General features: G+C 38.9%; 1 protein-coding gene across 1 annotated transcript in view; it reads left to right on the top strand.

Annotated features, from left to right (window-relative positions):
• The first annotated feature begins 6064 nt into the window (after nt 1-6064).
• Nucleotides 6065-17034, top strand: part of DENND2C (DENN domain containing 2C) — a 38882-nt gene continuing 27912 nt past the window's right edge. Inside the window, exons 1-5 of the mRNA XM_052637378.1 lie at nt 6065-6888; nt 8244-8380; nt 8798-8910; nt 9693-9863; nt 16312-16408. Of these exons, the coding sequence (XP_052493338.1) occupies nt 6065-6888; nt 8244-8380; nt 8798-8910; nt 9693-9863; nt 16312-16408 (1342 nt within the window). The remainder of the gene's footprint in view (nt 6889-8243; nt 8381-8797; nt 8911-9692; nt 9864-16311; nt 16409-17034) is intronic.

Below are 17034 nucleotides of genomic sequence, written 5' to 3' on the forward strand. Positions count from 1 at the left end.
ACTGATTTCTAATTCAGTTCCATTGGGGTTTAGAAAACGTTCTCAGAATGAGTCAATCCTTTTAAAATTATTAAATCTTATTTATGGCTCAACATATGGTCTGTTGGTAAATGTTCTATGTGTATTTGAATTATATTGTTGGGAGTAGTATTCTAAAATATCACTTATAAGTCAAGTTGATTGATAGTAGTATTCAAGTCTTTTATATATTTCCTGATTTTCTGTTCTTCTGTCAATTACTACTGATGAACAGTGATGAAATACTTACTAAACTTGTGGATTTGTCTATTTGTCATTTTTAGCTCTGACATTTTTGGTTCTTGGATTTTGAAATTCTATCAAGTACGTAAACATTTAGGACTGTAATTCTTCTTGATGAATTGACTCTATTATTTGTTTGAAATGTCTCTTTTTATTTGTGCTAATTTTCTTGCCCAGGAGTCTGCTGTTAATATAGACAATCCAGTGTTCTTATGATAGTATTTAGAATTTGTATCTCTACTTTAACTTGATCTATGTTTTTTTATTCAAAGTGCAATTTATAGAAGTGTAGAATTAGGTCTTGGTTTTTTATCAAGTTTGATCATCTTTGCCTTTTATTTAGAGCTTAGCTTATTTATACAACATAATTATTGGTATGGTCATATTTAAGTATATCATCTTGTTATTCATTTTTTGTTTGTCCCATGTGATTATTTTGTGGTTGCTGTTTTTCTTGTGTCTCTTCTCACTTCCACATCTTTTTTTGCATTGAGTATTTTTTAGAATTTCATTTAATATTTCTTATTAACGTCTTGGCTATTCCTTGTTTTTCTTCTAGTGGTTGCTCTTTTAGAATTTACACCATACTACTTCAACCTATCCCCTTCAAGTAATACGCCACTTAATACGTAAAGTAAGAAGCTTAGTGTTCTACCTCTATTTTTCTTTCCCTCCTTTGTGTTCTTGTCTTACATTTATTTTGACATTATTTTAAATTCCACAGTACCTTATTATATTTACTGTAAATAGTCTTTAGAGATTAATAATGGCAAAAATGTGTTTTTCTAAATTTATTTATTGATTTTTGGCTGCGCTGGGTCTTCTTTGCTGCACAAGGGCCCTAGAGCACAGACTCATTAGTTGTGAAACCCGGGCTGAGTTGCCCTGAGACATGTGGGATCTTCCCAGACCAGGGATCAAACCTGTGTCCCCTGCCTTGGCAGGCAGATTCTTTACCACTGGGCCACCAGGGAAGTTCCATGTGTTTTTTATTTACCTATGTGTAGCATTTTTTGGTTCTCATCGTTTCTTTGTTTATATGCAGATTTCCATCTGGTATTTTTCTCCAACTTGGATAACTTTCTTTAACGTTTCTTATGGTGTAAGCAGGTCGAGCTTCATGGGCATATGATCAATATAGTTACACAGGTTCCCACACTTAGAAGAGCCCTGTGAGATTTTATGCTGTGCAGTAGCCATCTAGAAATTCTGATAAATGTTATCTTTGAATTTGAGTTTTGTAAGTAAAGTCTGATTGGACAATGTAGTGTGCACTAGGGGCTTGGAGTCATAATTCATAAACAGTCTGACTTCCTGCCATCTCCTTAGTATGGATTCTCAGCTGTCCTCTCTCTGACTCCCTGGCATATCTGGCCCTGCCCTATTGCCCCTTTCTCACCTGTACCGTCTGATTACTGCCACTCTACTCTCAGCAGACGCTTGGGTGTTTGAGGGTTGAAATTGGATGTATAAATGGCTGTCCCACCCCATACTGACAGTACCGTGGTATATCTGGCGAGCCACCAAGCAGAGTTGTTGGTTTTGCAGGGGCAAGTCTATTGCCCACCACCATCCAGAAATCAAATGTGTTCTGGCAGAGGTTTAAAGACTCTCAGGGGCTGCTTGTCTGTCATGAGTTAAAGAGACAGGCCTGTGAAATGGGGAGACACCTGACTGCACTTGCCCAGACCTTGCCTCAGCTAGAGCGTGGCCTCTTGGTTTGGTGGGTAGCAGGCGGAGGGTTCCAGCAGCCATCGGGCGAGGTTAGCCTGTGCATGCCCCACGTCACAGGACTGGGCTCCCAGGTTCTTGTGAGGATCTGTACTCGCCTCCCAAGTATCCCTAGGCTTGAGAACATTCTCTTGGCTAGATCCCATGCCTGAGGGGACGCTCTCATCCTCCTTCCAACTTTCCTGAATCTGGCTACATTTGTCTCTTGTGGCCAGCTGGACAGGCCACAAAATAGAAATTGTTTTACGTTCATTGATTCTGCATTCAAGTCACATGCTCTGATATTTGCATTTAAAATGGTGTTCTGTAATATATAGATGAATGGAAAAAGCTTGCAAATGATTTAAATTTAAAATTTTTTTACAAAAACATTAAGTAATCGATTTAAAACTGAGACAAGTTGAAAGGGAGACTTCTAGGAAAAAGGGAAAAGCTTTGTATATACCTTTAAAGTACTTTGAATAAGGGGCCTCACATTTTCAACTTGTCCTGGGGCCCACAAATTATGTCACTGGCCCTGAGTGCAGATCGGCAGTGACAAATTCACAAGTCTTGAAGGATTTGTCTAGAATTCTAGATTCACAGTTTTTTTTTCCCTTAGCATTTAAAATTTTGTTTCGAGTGTTTTGGGGTCGGGGAGGGGTGAGCTGCGTGCCTTGTGGGATATTAGTTTCCTGACCAGAGATTGTACAAGAGACTCAGGTTCGATCTCTGGGTCAGAAAGATCCCCTGGAGTAGGAAATGGCAACCCATTCCAGTATTCTTGCCTGGAAAATTCCATGGGCAGAGGAGCTGGCGTGCTGCAGTGTGTGGGGTCGCAGAAGAGTCAGACACGACTGAGCAGCTGAGCACACAGGACAGGACAGGACCAGGGACTGAACCCAGGCTGCGGCAGTGAAATCGTCAAGTCCTAACCACTGGACTTGTATGAAAGTCCCTAGATATTTTCCATTGTTTTCTTTAAAAAAAAAATTTTTCTTTTTTTTTAAATTATCTGTTTGGCTGCACCAGGTCTTAGTTGCAGCATGCAGGATCTTCAGTCTTCCTTGTGGCATGCCTCATCTAAAGATGAAGTTTGGAGAGATCTAGGACTGGAATGCTGGGCCAGCACTTAGGGATTAGAGTGTCTAATGATAGTGGAGGTCAAGGCAAGAAACTAGAGGAGTGGGGGAAGGGATATAAATCTTGCAGGCTAGGAGAGCCATGAGGGAGGAAGAGGAGGGTAGCAAAGCAACTCAATTTAATTAGGCCAAAAAGGACCATCAGATGTGAGAAGCCTGTAAGGAAAAAACAGACAACTCTTGGTTTGGTGATTCTTATTTTTTGGATAGGACAAAATCACAGCTTATATATAAGATTAGGCAAGTCACATTCCAAAAAGTTTAATTTGGCAAAAATTAGAGCTTTGCATTGATGTATAAAGATAGATTCTCTGTAATATCAATGAAGGCATCAAGCTAGTTAGAATGCATTAAAAATTTTTGGCTTTGAAATAGTTTGTCAGTTTTAAAAAGCTGCAGTGTCTTAATACATACATTTAGTTGGAGAAGGCGATGGCACCCCACTCCAGTACTCATGCCTGGAAAACCCCATGGATGGAGGAGGCTGGTAGGCTGCAGTCCATGGGGTCGCTAGGAGTTGGACACGACCGAGCAACTTCACTTTCACTTTTTACTTTCATGCATCGGACAAGGAAATGGCAACCCACTCCAGTGTTCTTGCCTGGAGAATCCCAGGGACAGGGGAGCGTGGTGGGCTGCCGTCTATGGGGTCGCACAGAGTCAGACACGACTGAAGCGACTTAGCAGCAGCAGCAGCAGGAGAAAGTAGTATTTCTCTGCATACTGCCTACCAATTAATATATTAGGAGTTTCATGGTGCTGTGCTGCTCTGTTGCCCCTGAAACACCATGAACACACATCATTTATATTTGTATATGAACTCTGTAGGCAACAAATTGCATTTGTTGCCAGTACTTTTTGAGTTAAACACTTTTTTCTTTTAGCCCAACCAGTTTTCATCTTTTTCTTCGCAGTTTGACCCATTCATACTTAAAACACATTAACAAGGGAAGAGTAATGAAAAAGTTAACAAGAAGTATCGAAAACCTCAACTAGTCTCACAGTAAAGAGAAAAGAAATTACTATTTTGTCTGTAGTAAAGAAAACCTGAGTCTCAAGGATACCTTTAAAAAGCCTTAGGAATCCTCTGTAAACATCAGAAAATAGAAAAGGATTTTCAGAGTTTTAATAATGAGCAGTAGAAGCTGATTTGAAGTTCAGAGTCTATGCTTTCATCTTTTGTCAAGAATTCTGCACAACAGCTCTTATATTTAGGTGCTATTTTTTTTTTTTTCACTCATGTGAGTTTAATTTCTTAAGATTTTTAAAAATCTTTTTCTTTGCATCAGACCCTCATCAAAGTTTACTTGCTAGCAGAGCTGGTTTTTCTGCAAACTTGAAGAAATATTTTAAATAGATAGAAGTCCTGATTAGCAGTTGCTTTGCCTACAATAAATTGTGTATGTGTGTGTCGTGTATGTATCGGTTTGGTCAGGGACACTGACAGAGCTGGGCCAAGACTTTTTCCTGCCTGTTAATCAAGGCCACACAGACAGAGCTCAAGGAAGGATGACCCCTGCTTCAGGAAGTATTGAATCAGTTGCTATTTTTAACCAGTATACAGTAGAATTTGAGACCAGATCCTTACTCAGTTACTAGCAAAAGTTCTCTGCCAAACAATGCATTTGAGGAAACAGTTAATGAGCCTAAATGAGTGAAGCGTCTGCAAGAAAGGAAGGGATGTGACAGTGGCTGTAAGTATTTTTGCTGATATGGGTCAAGGATGTGGTGGCAGAGATGTGGAAAGTTCAGTTAGTGATGAAATAAGTAATTACATTTCAAAGTAACTGGTAGTTGATGGCACCTTGGATTGTCTTTAGCTCTGCACATATGGAATTCTTCCCTGGTGGTAAAGAAACTGCCTGCCAGGGCAGGAGATGTGGGTTTGAATCCTGGGTCAGAAAGATCCCCTGGAGAAGGAAATGGCAATCCACTCCAGTCTTCTTGCCTGAGAAATCCTATGGACAGAGGAGCCTGGCGGGCTACAGTCTATGGGGGTGGCAGAGTTGGACACAACTTAGTAACTAAAAAACAAAACAATATGAAAATCTGGGCTGCTAATAGCAAGGTTGAAATATGGGTATGTGATGAGCTAGTATTATCTCTCAACATAGGACTAGAAAAGGAAATCAGCTATTGGTGTGTTTCCAGACTAATTGACTCTTCCTCTGAAATTATACATAAACTTTTGGTATTTGAGATGTATTTCTGATAGTACTCTGTTGCTCCTGTTTCGTTAAGTGAAAGTTTCATAAATAATTGATTTATGGGGACTTTCCTGGTGGTCTTGTGGTTAAAAATTCAATCCCTTGCAATGAGGGGATGCGAGTTCAATCCCTGGTCAAGGAACTAAGGTCCCACATACTACAGGGCAGCTAAGCCCTCATGACCCAATATGCAGCCAAATAAATCAATAAATAAATATTAAAGTTTCTTTAAAAAAAAGAATTGATTTATTACAAAATAATGTTGTATACTACTATTATAATCTCTTATAAAACCTCATTCTACTTAATATTAGGAAATATGCAGAACATGAAAGCAGATAGTTTAAGAAATACCATAAATAGTATTTTCTCTGTAATATTATGCCACTATCTTAGGAATGCCTTAATGAAGTTGAATTACTTAATGGATGACAGGTACCTCTTTACATATGAAATATAAGTGAGTTATCTAGGGATAGGTGGGCAGTGTTTTAGTGTAATTTAAATTAGGAAATTATAAAACTGTGTTAACATATTCATCTCATTTTAATAGGATTATTCAAGATAGAGCTGTAGCCATTTTCAACAAGGATCGATGATAAGAATTTTTCTTTTTAAAAAAAGATTTTCAAGTTAAAGATGAAAGGAAAATACTGGAATTTTTTGGATTCTAACTCGTGAGATAATGAATATAGTTTTTCACAGTGACTTCTGATGGAACCTTAGTAAAATTCATTGTTTGTCATGCACACAACTGGGAACATGGATGTTGGCTTTTCTCGTTCTGCTGTTCATACACTGTCAAGAAGCCACTGCAAAAACATCAAGCAAAAAATTTCCCAGTGGGAAGGAAGAACTAATGGTATATCTAACCCAGATAAGTGGCATCCAAAGGACTTTGGAGTGAGATATAATAACTGTAATCAAGAGAGTCTTCTTAAGAAAACGCCTATTGCTGAGGGAAAGAGCAAAAAGCTGGATGTAACCAACACTCAAAATGCTGATCAAGGTATTAATGAAGACGCCAAAAGCCACAATCAAAGTGAGGATGAAAGTGAAAAACGTGAATATGATGATACACGCTTATTTAAAAATGAATCAGAACCCAACTGGGTGTGTTCTCGGGTCAAACAAATTGAAAACTGGAAAGAAGTTTTAGATCCAGAGACTTCATTACCTCCGGGAAATTTCTATACCTCACAAATATTGTGGAAGAAAATAGAAGCACTTTCCCCAGATAAAGTCTTAAATTTGGCTTTGGAGCATTGTGGCTCTTCAGAAAAAGAACTGAATTTTAGAGTTCTGGATAGTTCATGTGGAGTAACGAAGAGCTTAGAAAACATTTACTCTGAGCCTGAGGGACAAGAATGCAGACCTTCTATAAATCCTTTGCCAAAACCTCGTAGGACATTCAGATATTTATCTGAATCTGGCGTTATGCCATATAAAGAAAGAAACTGTGACAGAGAATACTGTGAAAATAATTCTTGTGCAGAATCTTCTTTGGCCTCTTCTCAGGAACCTGAACCAAAGAAATATGGTGGAAAAATCAGAGGGAGATCTAAAAGGTATGTTTTTATTTGAAAGGTAATGATTTTCAGTATTCTCCTTATAGAACCATTGGGCTTTCTCCTTTTCAAACCAGTTTCCATTTCCATGTGTGGGTTACACTTCTAATTTGAAATACAGATGTTGATTGACCCAAGGGGAAAATACCTACAAGAGTTTTAGGAGTACAGGTAATATCTAAGACAATCTACTGACACAGCCATAGAAAAACTTTTATTTTTTAATTAAAAGTTTTTATTGAAATATTATTGACATGTAACATTATATGAGTTTCAGGTATACAACATAGCAATTTGATATGTATATGTATTGTGAAATGATTCACCACAATAAAGCTAGTTAATAACACGATAGTGCATACTTGAAATTTACTAAGAGATGTTAAGAGTTTTCATCATAAGGAAAAAAATGTAATTATGTGTGCTGAGATAGTTTAATGATCATATCAAGTAATGTTCATAAAATATATGTACCTGGAAGAGAGTGGATCTACATGTTAGCCACGTTATTTTTTAAAAACTTTTTATTTTGTATTGGAGTGTAGCCGATTAACAATGTTATGTTAGTTTCAGGTGGACAGCAAAGGGACTAAATAAAACATATACATGTACCCCTTCTCCCCCAAACTCCCCTCCCAGCCAGGCTGCTCATTACATTGAGCAGAGTTCCCTGTGCTATACAGTAGGTCCTTCTTGGTTATCCATTTCAATTATAGCAGTGTATACATGTCAACCCCAAACTCCTTAAATATTCATTCCCCTCATCCTCCCCCTGGTAACCATAAGTTCATTCTAAGTCTGTGAGTCTGTTTCTGAAAAACTTCCATTTTCTATCTTTAAAAACATATAGGGAAGCTAGTACGTTCTTCTTTTTCATTTAGGGCATGCTAGCTGTAGGCTCACTTTTTATTAGAGAGTAAATTTAATAAAGTACCCAAAGAAGAACATGAATGTAATTGGCTGTGTGCCTGTTAAGTTGTTGCTTCAGTCGTGTCTGACTCTTTGCAACCCCGTGGACTGTAGCCAGCGAGGCTCCTCTGTCCATGGGATTCTTGAAGCAAGAATACTGGAGTGGGTTGCCATGCCTTCCTCCAGGGGATATTCCCAACCCAGGGATTGAACCAAGGTCTCTTGTCTCCTGCATCAGCAGATGGGTTCTTTACCAGTGGCACCACCTGGGAAGCCCATGCAATTGGCTAAAAACCTTCCGTTTTCTCATGGTTCATATAATTTATTATTTTTAGGTATATGATAAAAACATCTTTGCAATTTTTCACACAAGTCCTTTACTTATTAATTTCTGTCATGCCATAGTTTTAAAAGATACAACCTTAAAGTATATCTCCTTTCTTAAGGAAATCCTTTGAATTTGAGGACATTCAGCACTTTCGAAATCGGAACTCACGGAAGATTCATGAAGAACTTGGAAGACACTCTGGCTCAGCACTTTATTACACACAGTCTGAGGACAATATCTATGAGGATATCATATGTAGGTGTTCACAAACTCTGCAATTCAATTTAATGAGTATGTAGTTGGGGCAGCCCTTAAGTAGAGTGTGGTGTTTTCTTTTACAATCAAGCATGTCTTGCTCTAGATTTCCTTTTTAATATTGAAACCTTTGTTGTATAAATTCTTTTATTCTCTAATGGATTTTACATCTAATTTAGTGGACTCTTCAGTTCAGAAGTAGACTTTTCCAGTGTGGTATCTTGCAAATTCTTTTAGATTGGTTAGATGCCTGAGTGGTTTGTAAGTGTAAAGTACCACTGATTTTAAGACCTATAGCAGTGTAGAGTAGAGAGCTGAACCAGTCAGTTTTTTCTTTTCCTTTTACGTGTAGTCACTTTGTTCTCATGTAATTATGTTCCTCTAAACTTCTTCATTTTCCTTTTTTTTTTTTTCAAGATCCTACCAAAGAAAATCCATATGAAGACATTCCAGTGCAGCCTTTGCCCCTGTGGAGATCCCCTTCAGCATGGAAGCTCCCACCCCCTAAAAGTGCTTTCAGAACACCCAAGGTATAACCAGAGAACTGATATAAAAAACATTAGAATCTTATTTATGCTACAAAAAAAGGTTAAAATGGTTTAATTAGGGCCGAAACTGAGAGGCACTGAAATATGGGTTTGTTGTTCTTTGTTTTGAGGGGGCAGCACAAAACTATCTTTAAATTTGGTTTTGGGGAGGGGTTTTGTTTGCTGTTTAACACTTCAGAAAACTTGAATGTAAACACCTCTGGACAAGCCATAAACCTCTCAGTTCACTCTAGTTACCACAGCTCCGTAATAGGTTTGCATCACCTATGGCCTAAAATTACCTGTCTGGTCCCTGAGAGCACTCACCACCCCCAAAAGCAAAGGCTGCCTTGAGCTAATGAGGACTCTGAGCTGTTGTTCTCTGTAAATTCAGTTACATTGTTGTAGAAGAACTTTGGATTAGAATCCTGAGAAATTTCTCTACAGTGAAAAAGAAAGTATGGTATCCTCACTTCGTGGTGGTGGTAGTTGTGGTTTAGTCACTAAGTTGTGTTTGGCTCTTGTGACCCCATGGACTGTAGCCTGCCAGGCTCCTCTGTCCATGGGATTCTCCAGGCAAGAATACTGGAGTGGGTTGCCATTTCCTTCCCCAGGGGATCTCCCCCACCCAGGAATCGAACCCAGGTCTCCTACATTGCAGGCAGAATCCTCATTTGAAATGATTTTAAAGGAAAGATAAATATTTGGGAGAGAATAGCTTTGACTTTGAGAACATAGGCATTACCTAGGTGATCTTACCCTTACCAATACCTCTTCCTTTTTAGCTTCCTCCCAAACCTCATTTCCTTTACCGGAAGACTATGGAACTAAAGAACTCACAAGCTTATATAAGGTCAAAGCTCACAAAAGATACTACATTGCCAGTCACGTTAACAGAATGGAAGCTTTTCCGAGCTGGAGAAGTTGCAAACAGGAAAAGGAAAAATCTTCCAAAGGTAAGAACTCCAGTATTTTCATTCTTTGACTCTTACTTCAGCATTTCCACAAATGAGAATAAATAAACTTTAGACTGAAATGAATAGCAGGATAAAACTGACCTACTGGAATTAGTAGATTTGGAAAGCAGCCTTAAGTTTTAAGTTTTGCTCATGCAAGAAGAATGCATGAATGGCTTTTGCCAAGGTTTTTGTGTGTATGTGTATGGATTTGTGAAATTGATTTTAGGTGAGTGAGTGAGTGAAAGGCATTCAGTCATATCCTAGTCTTTGTGACCCCACGGACTGTAGCTGCCAGGCTCGACTGTCAATGGAATTCTCCAGGCAAGAATACTGGAGTGGGTTGCCATTCCCTTCTCCAAGGGATCTGATCAACCCAGGGATCGAACCCTCCTTTCCTGCATTTCAGGCAGACTCTTTACCATATGAGCCACCAGGGAAGCCCTTAGAGGGCTTCATTTTGGTAATCTTTGTTGTTATTCAGTCACTCAGTCATCTCTGACTCTGCGACCCCATGGACTACAGCATGCTCGGCTCCTCTGTCCTCCACTATCTCCTGGAGTTTGCTCGAATTCATGTCTATTGAGTCAGTGATGCTATCTAACCATCTCATCCCCTGTGCCCCCTTCTCCTTTTGCTTTCAATCCTTCCCACCTTTGGGGTCTTTTCCAGTGAGGCAGCTCTTCACATCAGGTGGCCAATGTGTTGGAGCTTCAGCTTCAGCATCAGTCCTTCCAAAGAATATTCAGGACTGATTTCCTTTAGGATTGACTGGTTGGATCTCCTTGCTGTCCAAGGGACTCTGAAGAGTCTTCTCCAGCACCACAGTTTGAAAGCATCAATTCTTTGTTGCTCAGCTTCTTTATGGTCCAACACTCACATCCATACATGACTACTGAAAAAGCCACAGCTTTGACTATATGGATCTTTGTGAGCAAAGTGATGTTTCTGCGTTTTAATACACTGTCTAAGTTTGTCATAGTTTATCCTCTGAGGAGCAAGCGCCTTTGAATTTCATGGCTGAGTCACCTTCTGCAGTGATTTTGGAGCCCAAGAAAATAAAATCTGTCACTGCTTCCACTTTTCCCTATTTGCTATGAAGTGATGGAACGGGATGCCATGTTCGTAGTTTTTTAAATATTGAGTTTTAAGCCAGCTTTTTCACTCTCTTCTTTCACCCTCATCATGAGGCTTTTTAATTCCTCTTCACTTTCTGCCATTAGAGTGTTATCATCTGCAGATCTGAGGTAGTTGATATTTCACCCAGCAATCTTGATTCCAGCTTGTGCTTCATGTAGCCCAATATTTCACATGATGTACTCTGCATGTAGGGTTCCCTAGCAACCCAGCTGGTAAAGAATCCACCTGGAATGCAGGAGACCCCAGTTCGATTCCTGGGTTTGGCAGATCTCCTGGAGAAGGGATAGGCTACCCACTCCAATATTCTTGGGCTTCCTTGGTGGCTCAAATGGTAAAAGAATCCACCTGCAATGCAGGAGACCTGGGTTCAGTCCCTGGGTTGGGCAGATCCCCTGGAGGAAGGCATAGAAACCCACTCCAGTATTTTTGCCTGGAGAATCCCCGTGGACAGAGGAGCCTGGTGGGCTACAGTCCATAGGGTTGCAAAGATTCAGACACAGCTGAGTGACCAAGCACAGCACACAGCACTCTGCATATAAGTTAAATAAGCAGGGTGACAGTTTATAGCCTTGTCGTACTTTCCCAGTTTGAACCAATTGTTCCATGTGAGGTTCTAACTGTTGCTTCTTGACCTGCATACAGGTTTCTCAGGAGACAGATAAGGTGGTCTGGTATTTCCATCTCTAAGAATTTTCCACAGTTTGTTGTGATCCACACAGTCAAAGGCTTTCGTGTAGTCAATGAAGCAGAAGTATACATTTTTCTAGAACTCCCTTGCTTTCTCCATGATCCAATGAATGTTGACAATTTGTTCATTCCTCTGTCTCTTCGAAATCCAGCTTATATATCCAGAAGTTCTCAGGTCATGTACTGCTGAAGCCTACGGAGCTTCAAGGACTTTGAGTATAACCTTGCTAGCACGTGAAATGAGTACAATTGTATGGTAGTTTGAACATTCTTGGCACTGCCTTTCTTTGGGATTGGAATGAAAACTGACCTTTTCCAGTTACCATGCTGCTGCTGCTAAGTCACTTCAGTTGTGTCTGACTCTGTGCGACCCCATAGACGGCAGCCCACCAGGCTCCCCTGTCCCTGGGATTCTCCGGGCAAGAGCACTGGAGTGGGTTGCCATTTCCTTCTCCAATGCATGAAAGTGAAAAGTGAAAGTGAAGTCGCTTGGTTATGTCCGACCCTCAGCGACCTCATGGACTGCAGCCTACCAGGCTCCTCCATCCATGGGATTCTCTAGGCAAGAGTACTGGAGTGGGGTGCCATTGCCTTCTCTGTTCCAGTTACCTTAGTTCTCATTAAAATCAGCTGCCCATGTGAAGGAAGCACTCAAATCTCATGTAAAAGAGCCTTCTATTAGGCTGGCTTCAGTGATTCTCACTCATTTGTGTAATAGCCAAAGTTAACTCAGCTTTGTGCCTGAGTTTATAAATTTTCAGTAATGACAAAGTATATGCCAAAATTTCCATTCAGAGGAAGGAAAAAAGAAACTTTACTCTTAGAAATATAAATTTTTGCCAATTATACTGAAAAAATAACTTCTCTCTCAAAGGAGAAAAGGAAGTAAGTGTGTAAATCATCTCGATGAGAGCCATTGAACCAAAATGAAGAAATTTGGGTTATTTGTAATACATAATATTTTTAAGAAAGATACTTAAGAAATTACATGAAAATATTTAAAAACTCTTTATGTTACTCTGTTCTTCTGTAATTCAGAATGTTTTCAGGATTACTATGCTGAAATGAAGAAATGAAATCTTTTAAATAGTATTTCTTCCCTTAACCCCATCTCAATTAGTTATATGTATTCATTTAGCCCATGATTTTTGTATCTGATTTTAACTTTAAACCAAAGTCATAGCTGTTTCTTGGTTTAGTAACTGCTGATTGGTTCCTTGGGAAATACTCTTTCCACAGTTACTTTAATTCTTCTGATCCATTTCCTGCCCTTCCCTCTTTAACATATGAAGTGTTAAAGACACAGAGTTTTTTTTTAAGCATTAAACTGATCTCTCTGGGAAAACAAAATTTTCAGGTATTTATTTTCCTGTGTATGGTGAGGACTACTTAAAAATCTGAGGTTTAAAGAATTGCCAGGATATACATAATATATAGGGCTTCCCAGGTGGCTCAGTGATAAAGAATCTACCTGCCAATGCAGGAGACGTGGGTTTGATCCCTGGGTCGGGATGATCCTCTGGAGGAGCAAATGGCAACCCACTCCAGTATTCTTGCCTGGAGAATCCCGTGGACAGAGGAGCCTGATGGGCTATAGTCCATGGGATCACAAAGAGTCAGTAGGGCTTAATGACTAAGCAACAACAACAAAGTATATATAATGTATAACTGAATCACTTTATTATTCACTAGGAACTAACACAACATTGTAAATCAGCTATGGAAGTGAAAGTTGCTTAGTCCTGTCTGACTCTGTGACCCCATGGGCTATACAGTCCGTGGAATTCTCCAGGCCAGAATACTGGAGTGGGTATCTGTTCCCTTCTTCAGAGGATCTTCCCAACCCAGGGGTCTAACCCAGGTCTCCTGCATTGCAGGTGGATTCTTTACCCCCTGAGCTACCAGGGAAGCCCACAACATTGTAAATCAGCTATACTCCAAAAAAAAAGAATTGCCAGGCATTCTGCACAGTTCTCTTTGATGAATCATGCTGGCACAACAGAACAGATCATGTGTTCACAGGAGCTAGATCACAGACACATAGTTCAGTTCAGTCGTTCAGTCGTGTCCGACTCTTTGTGACCCCATGAATCGCAGCACGCCAGGCCTCCCTGTCCATCACCAACTCCCGGAGTTCACCCAGACTCATGTCTATCGAGTCCGTGATGCCATCCAGCAATCTTATCCTCTGTCGTCCCCTTCTCCTCCTGCCCCAATCCCTCCCAGCATCAGGGTCTTTTCCAATGAGTCAACTCTTCGCATGAGGTGGCCAAAGTACTGGAGTTTCAGCTTTAGCATCATTCCTTCCAAAGAAATCCCAGGATTGATCTCCTTCAGAATGGACTGGTTGGATCTCCCTACAGTCCAAGGGACTCTCAAGAGTCTTCAACACCACAGTTCAAACGCATCAATTCTTTGGCCCTCAGCCTTCTTCACAGTCCAACTCTCACATCCATACATGACCACTGGAAAAACCATAGCCTTGACTAGACAGACCTTTGTTGGCAAAGTAATGTCTCTGCTTTTGAATGTGCTATAACTTTTCTTCCAAGGAGTAAGCGTCTTTTAATTTCATGGCTGCAGTCACCATCTGCAGTGATTTTGGAGCCCCCCAAAATAAGGAATTGTATTAAAATATGGTTCTTGGAATAACATTAGCAATTATTTAGAAATTGTGGATTATGGAGTTTGATGAGACCCGAGGAGATTTGCAGTGCTTTTGATTTCATCCCTCAGTGTTTATGTACTGTGGATCCCTTGAGTACTCAAAGCTTGCTCTCTTTCTGATTATAGGTGAGATGATTCAACTTTTCCTGTTCTAATATTTTCCCAAAGGTTTTTTAGAGAAGTAAGGAAGACAGAATGGTTTTTGGAATTCTTGATTGTCAGGCAGGAACAAACTGTTAGCATTTCTGTTTGTAAGCCTCAAGCCTCATTGGATTAAACCCCTGTAGGATATTCTATTTGCAATACAAATTTTGGTTTTGGACTATCTTTGGGAACAACATTCCATGAGGAAAGCAGTTTTTGCTTATTTCCTCTTTGATGACTAGAGCTTTCCCTGGAAGGGAAACTGGTTTCATAGTTTGAAAATAACTGATCTAGTCCATATGCCTCTTCCCCACCCTTGCTTGCTTTCTCTGCTGTGGAAATCTGTGTGGGATTGTTTGCTAGAGTAGGTTTCCTAATGTTTTATGTTGTTTGTCTCTAGTGTGTACACAGCAATATGGTTTCCATCATTCTTAGAAGAATATTCTACAGTATTTTCTATAGCTAGAAGGTAATTATAGGCTCCTCTTCCTAGCTCACAATCAAAATTTTAATTTTATTATCTTATCTCATATTTCTGAAATAGATAGTTCCCTTTCCTTTATAACATTTCAGTGTACTTTTGAGTATACTTCTCAAATGTACATGAATATTTTTACTATTTTTGGTCCTTGTGTACCCAAAATGCATGTTTACTCTCAAACATCTTTCCTATAACCCCTAACAATAACTTTATATGTCTGGATCCTCATATTTGTTTATCATGGTAATATTTAAGAATATGGGTAACTTTTCATTTGAATTACAGCTGCAAATATCATTAAAGAAAAATCTTTTAAAAGAATAAACTCATCCAAAAATGTGGGAATAATCTGTGAATTTAAAGCACATGTTTTTCACATGTTATTTTTCTTGCAGTGGACTGACTCACTGCTTATGGATTGCCAGGATTGCTAGAGAGACAAGGACAAAGGAAAAAAGAGCATTTTTCTCAAGCAACTTTGTTGGTTATCATCTTACATTAATATAATGCTCCTAACAGTTGTTAATTCTGGGCACTAAATATGTTAAATCAGGATTAATAGTTAAGAAAAAACTTGGAATTTTAGGAAAAAAGAAAAATATACATAGAAAACCTAATCAGTTTCTCCTTTTAAAAGTAGCTGTTGATCTTTCCTTCTTTTTAGGCTCAGTCTGTATCTGTCTCTTGCTCACTTTTATACATACTTCTCAGAAGCAAAGAAAGAATTGTAATGAATAATGCATGTTAAATGGAACATGGTTTTTGTATTTAGGCATATTTGAGAATCTCCTACTTTTATGACATGTTTCTAAAATAAATTGTAATATTAGTGTTCCTGGTAGTAAAAAGAGTATTTCTTTTGACTAAAACTTTCTAAGTGTGATTATCCTCTTTTTGCAAAAGTTCCTGGGAGCAAAAATAACTGCGCCTCACCCTGCCTTCCAAATGAATAAATGTCTCACTTCTTACTCTGGGCATGCAAAACCTTGAGCCCATTGGTGAGGCTTGGTCAGTGCAGAGAGTGCAGTACCCAGATTTCCTGCATGTTGTGACATGGAATGACAAGCAATCTCTCTAGGAGCCTGTGCTGAATTCCTCTAGAAAGGAAATATCCTTTCCCACTTATCTTACCCAGATTAAATGGATTTTGTGTTAGAATAGCATGTCATCTTACTAAAGATAATTTTAGATTCAAAATTGAAAAATATAAAGGTTTTATTTTTAAAATGGATCTTTCTCTGAATGAGAATCACTAATAAGTTAATATTATCAAGCTGCAAAACTTGTTGGTGTTTGTCTTAACTTGTACTTTTCTGGTCTGTTTTTTAGTTTGTATTAAAGATAGATGATATATTTGAGTCTAAGAGAGGGAAGAAAAGGGTAAAGTTACACCCTTACACTGGAAAAGATGTACCTCCCTCTAAAGGTAAGAATTGTTCCAGCTGTCCATAACTATTAGCATATGTTAGGCAGATCATTATATAATTTAATGGTTGATGTGAATTATAATTTTTGGTTTACTTTCCTGTCTCTCCCACTTAAACATAAAACTTCTTTAGCCTAAGGGATTATTTCTTGTTCTTCCTCAAATCCCTTTTATTTAGTTCTGGTTGTTGATGTTCACTCACTAAGTCATGTCTGACTCTTTACCAAGTAATAGCTACTGGATGAATAAGTAAATAAATTTTAAAATAGTTATAAACCAATGAGAATGATTTTTCATAGACAGATTTCATCCATATTTTATAGCCCTTTGATTTATAGTCTTTTGTCAGTGTAGACTCGTTCAATGGAGAAATGAAAATCTTAAGTGTATATATACTGAAGGTATGTGGTATTCAACCTCTAGTCATCTAAGAAGTTCAGCAGCTTTCTCCTTCAGATGCCTAGATAAGACTTAGATTGTCTTGACTGAGAACCTTTCACCATTCATACTGAACTATTAGACTTTTCTTTACAACAAACTTGCTTGTCTGGCACAGAATATGTAGAAGTTAACAGTTTTTATATATGAGATTCATAGGTGAGAAACAACAGCCAAATCATACCAGA

This window comes from Budorcas taxicolor, chromosome 3, assembly GCF_023091745.1.
Source record: "Budorcas taxicolor isolate Tak-1 chromosome 3, Takin1.1, whole genome shotgun sequence".
In the NCBI taxonomy this organism is placed as follows: domain Eukaryota; kingdom Metazoa; phylum Chordata; class Mammalia; order Artiodactyla; family Bovidae; genus Budorcas; species Budorcas taxicolor.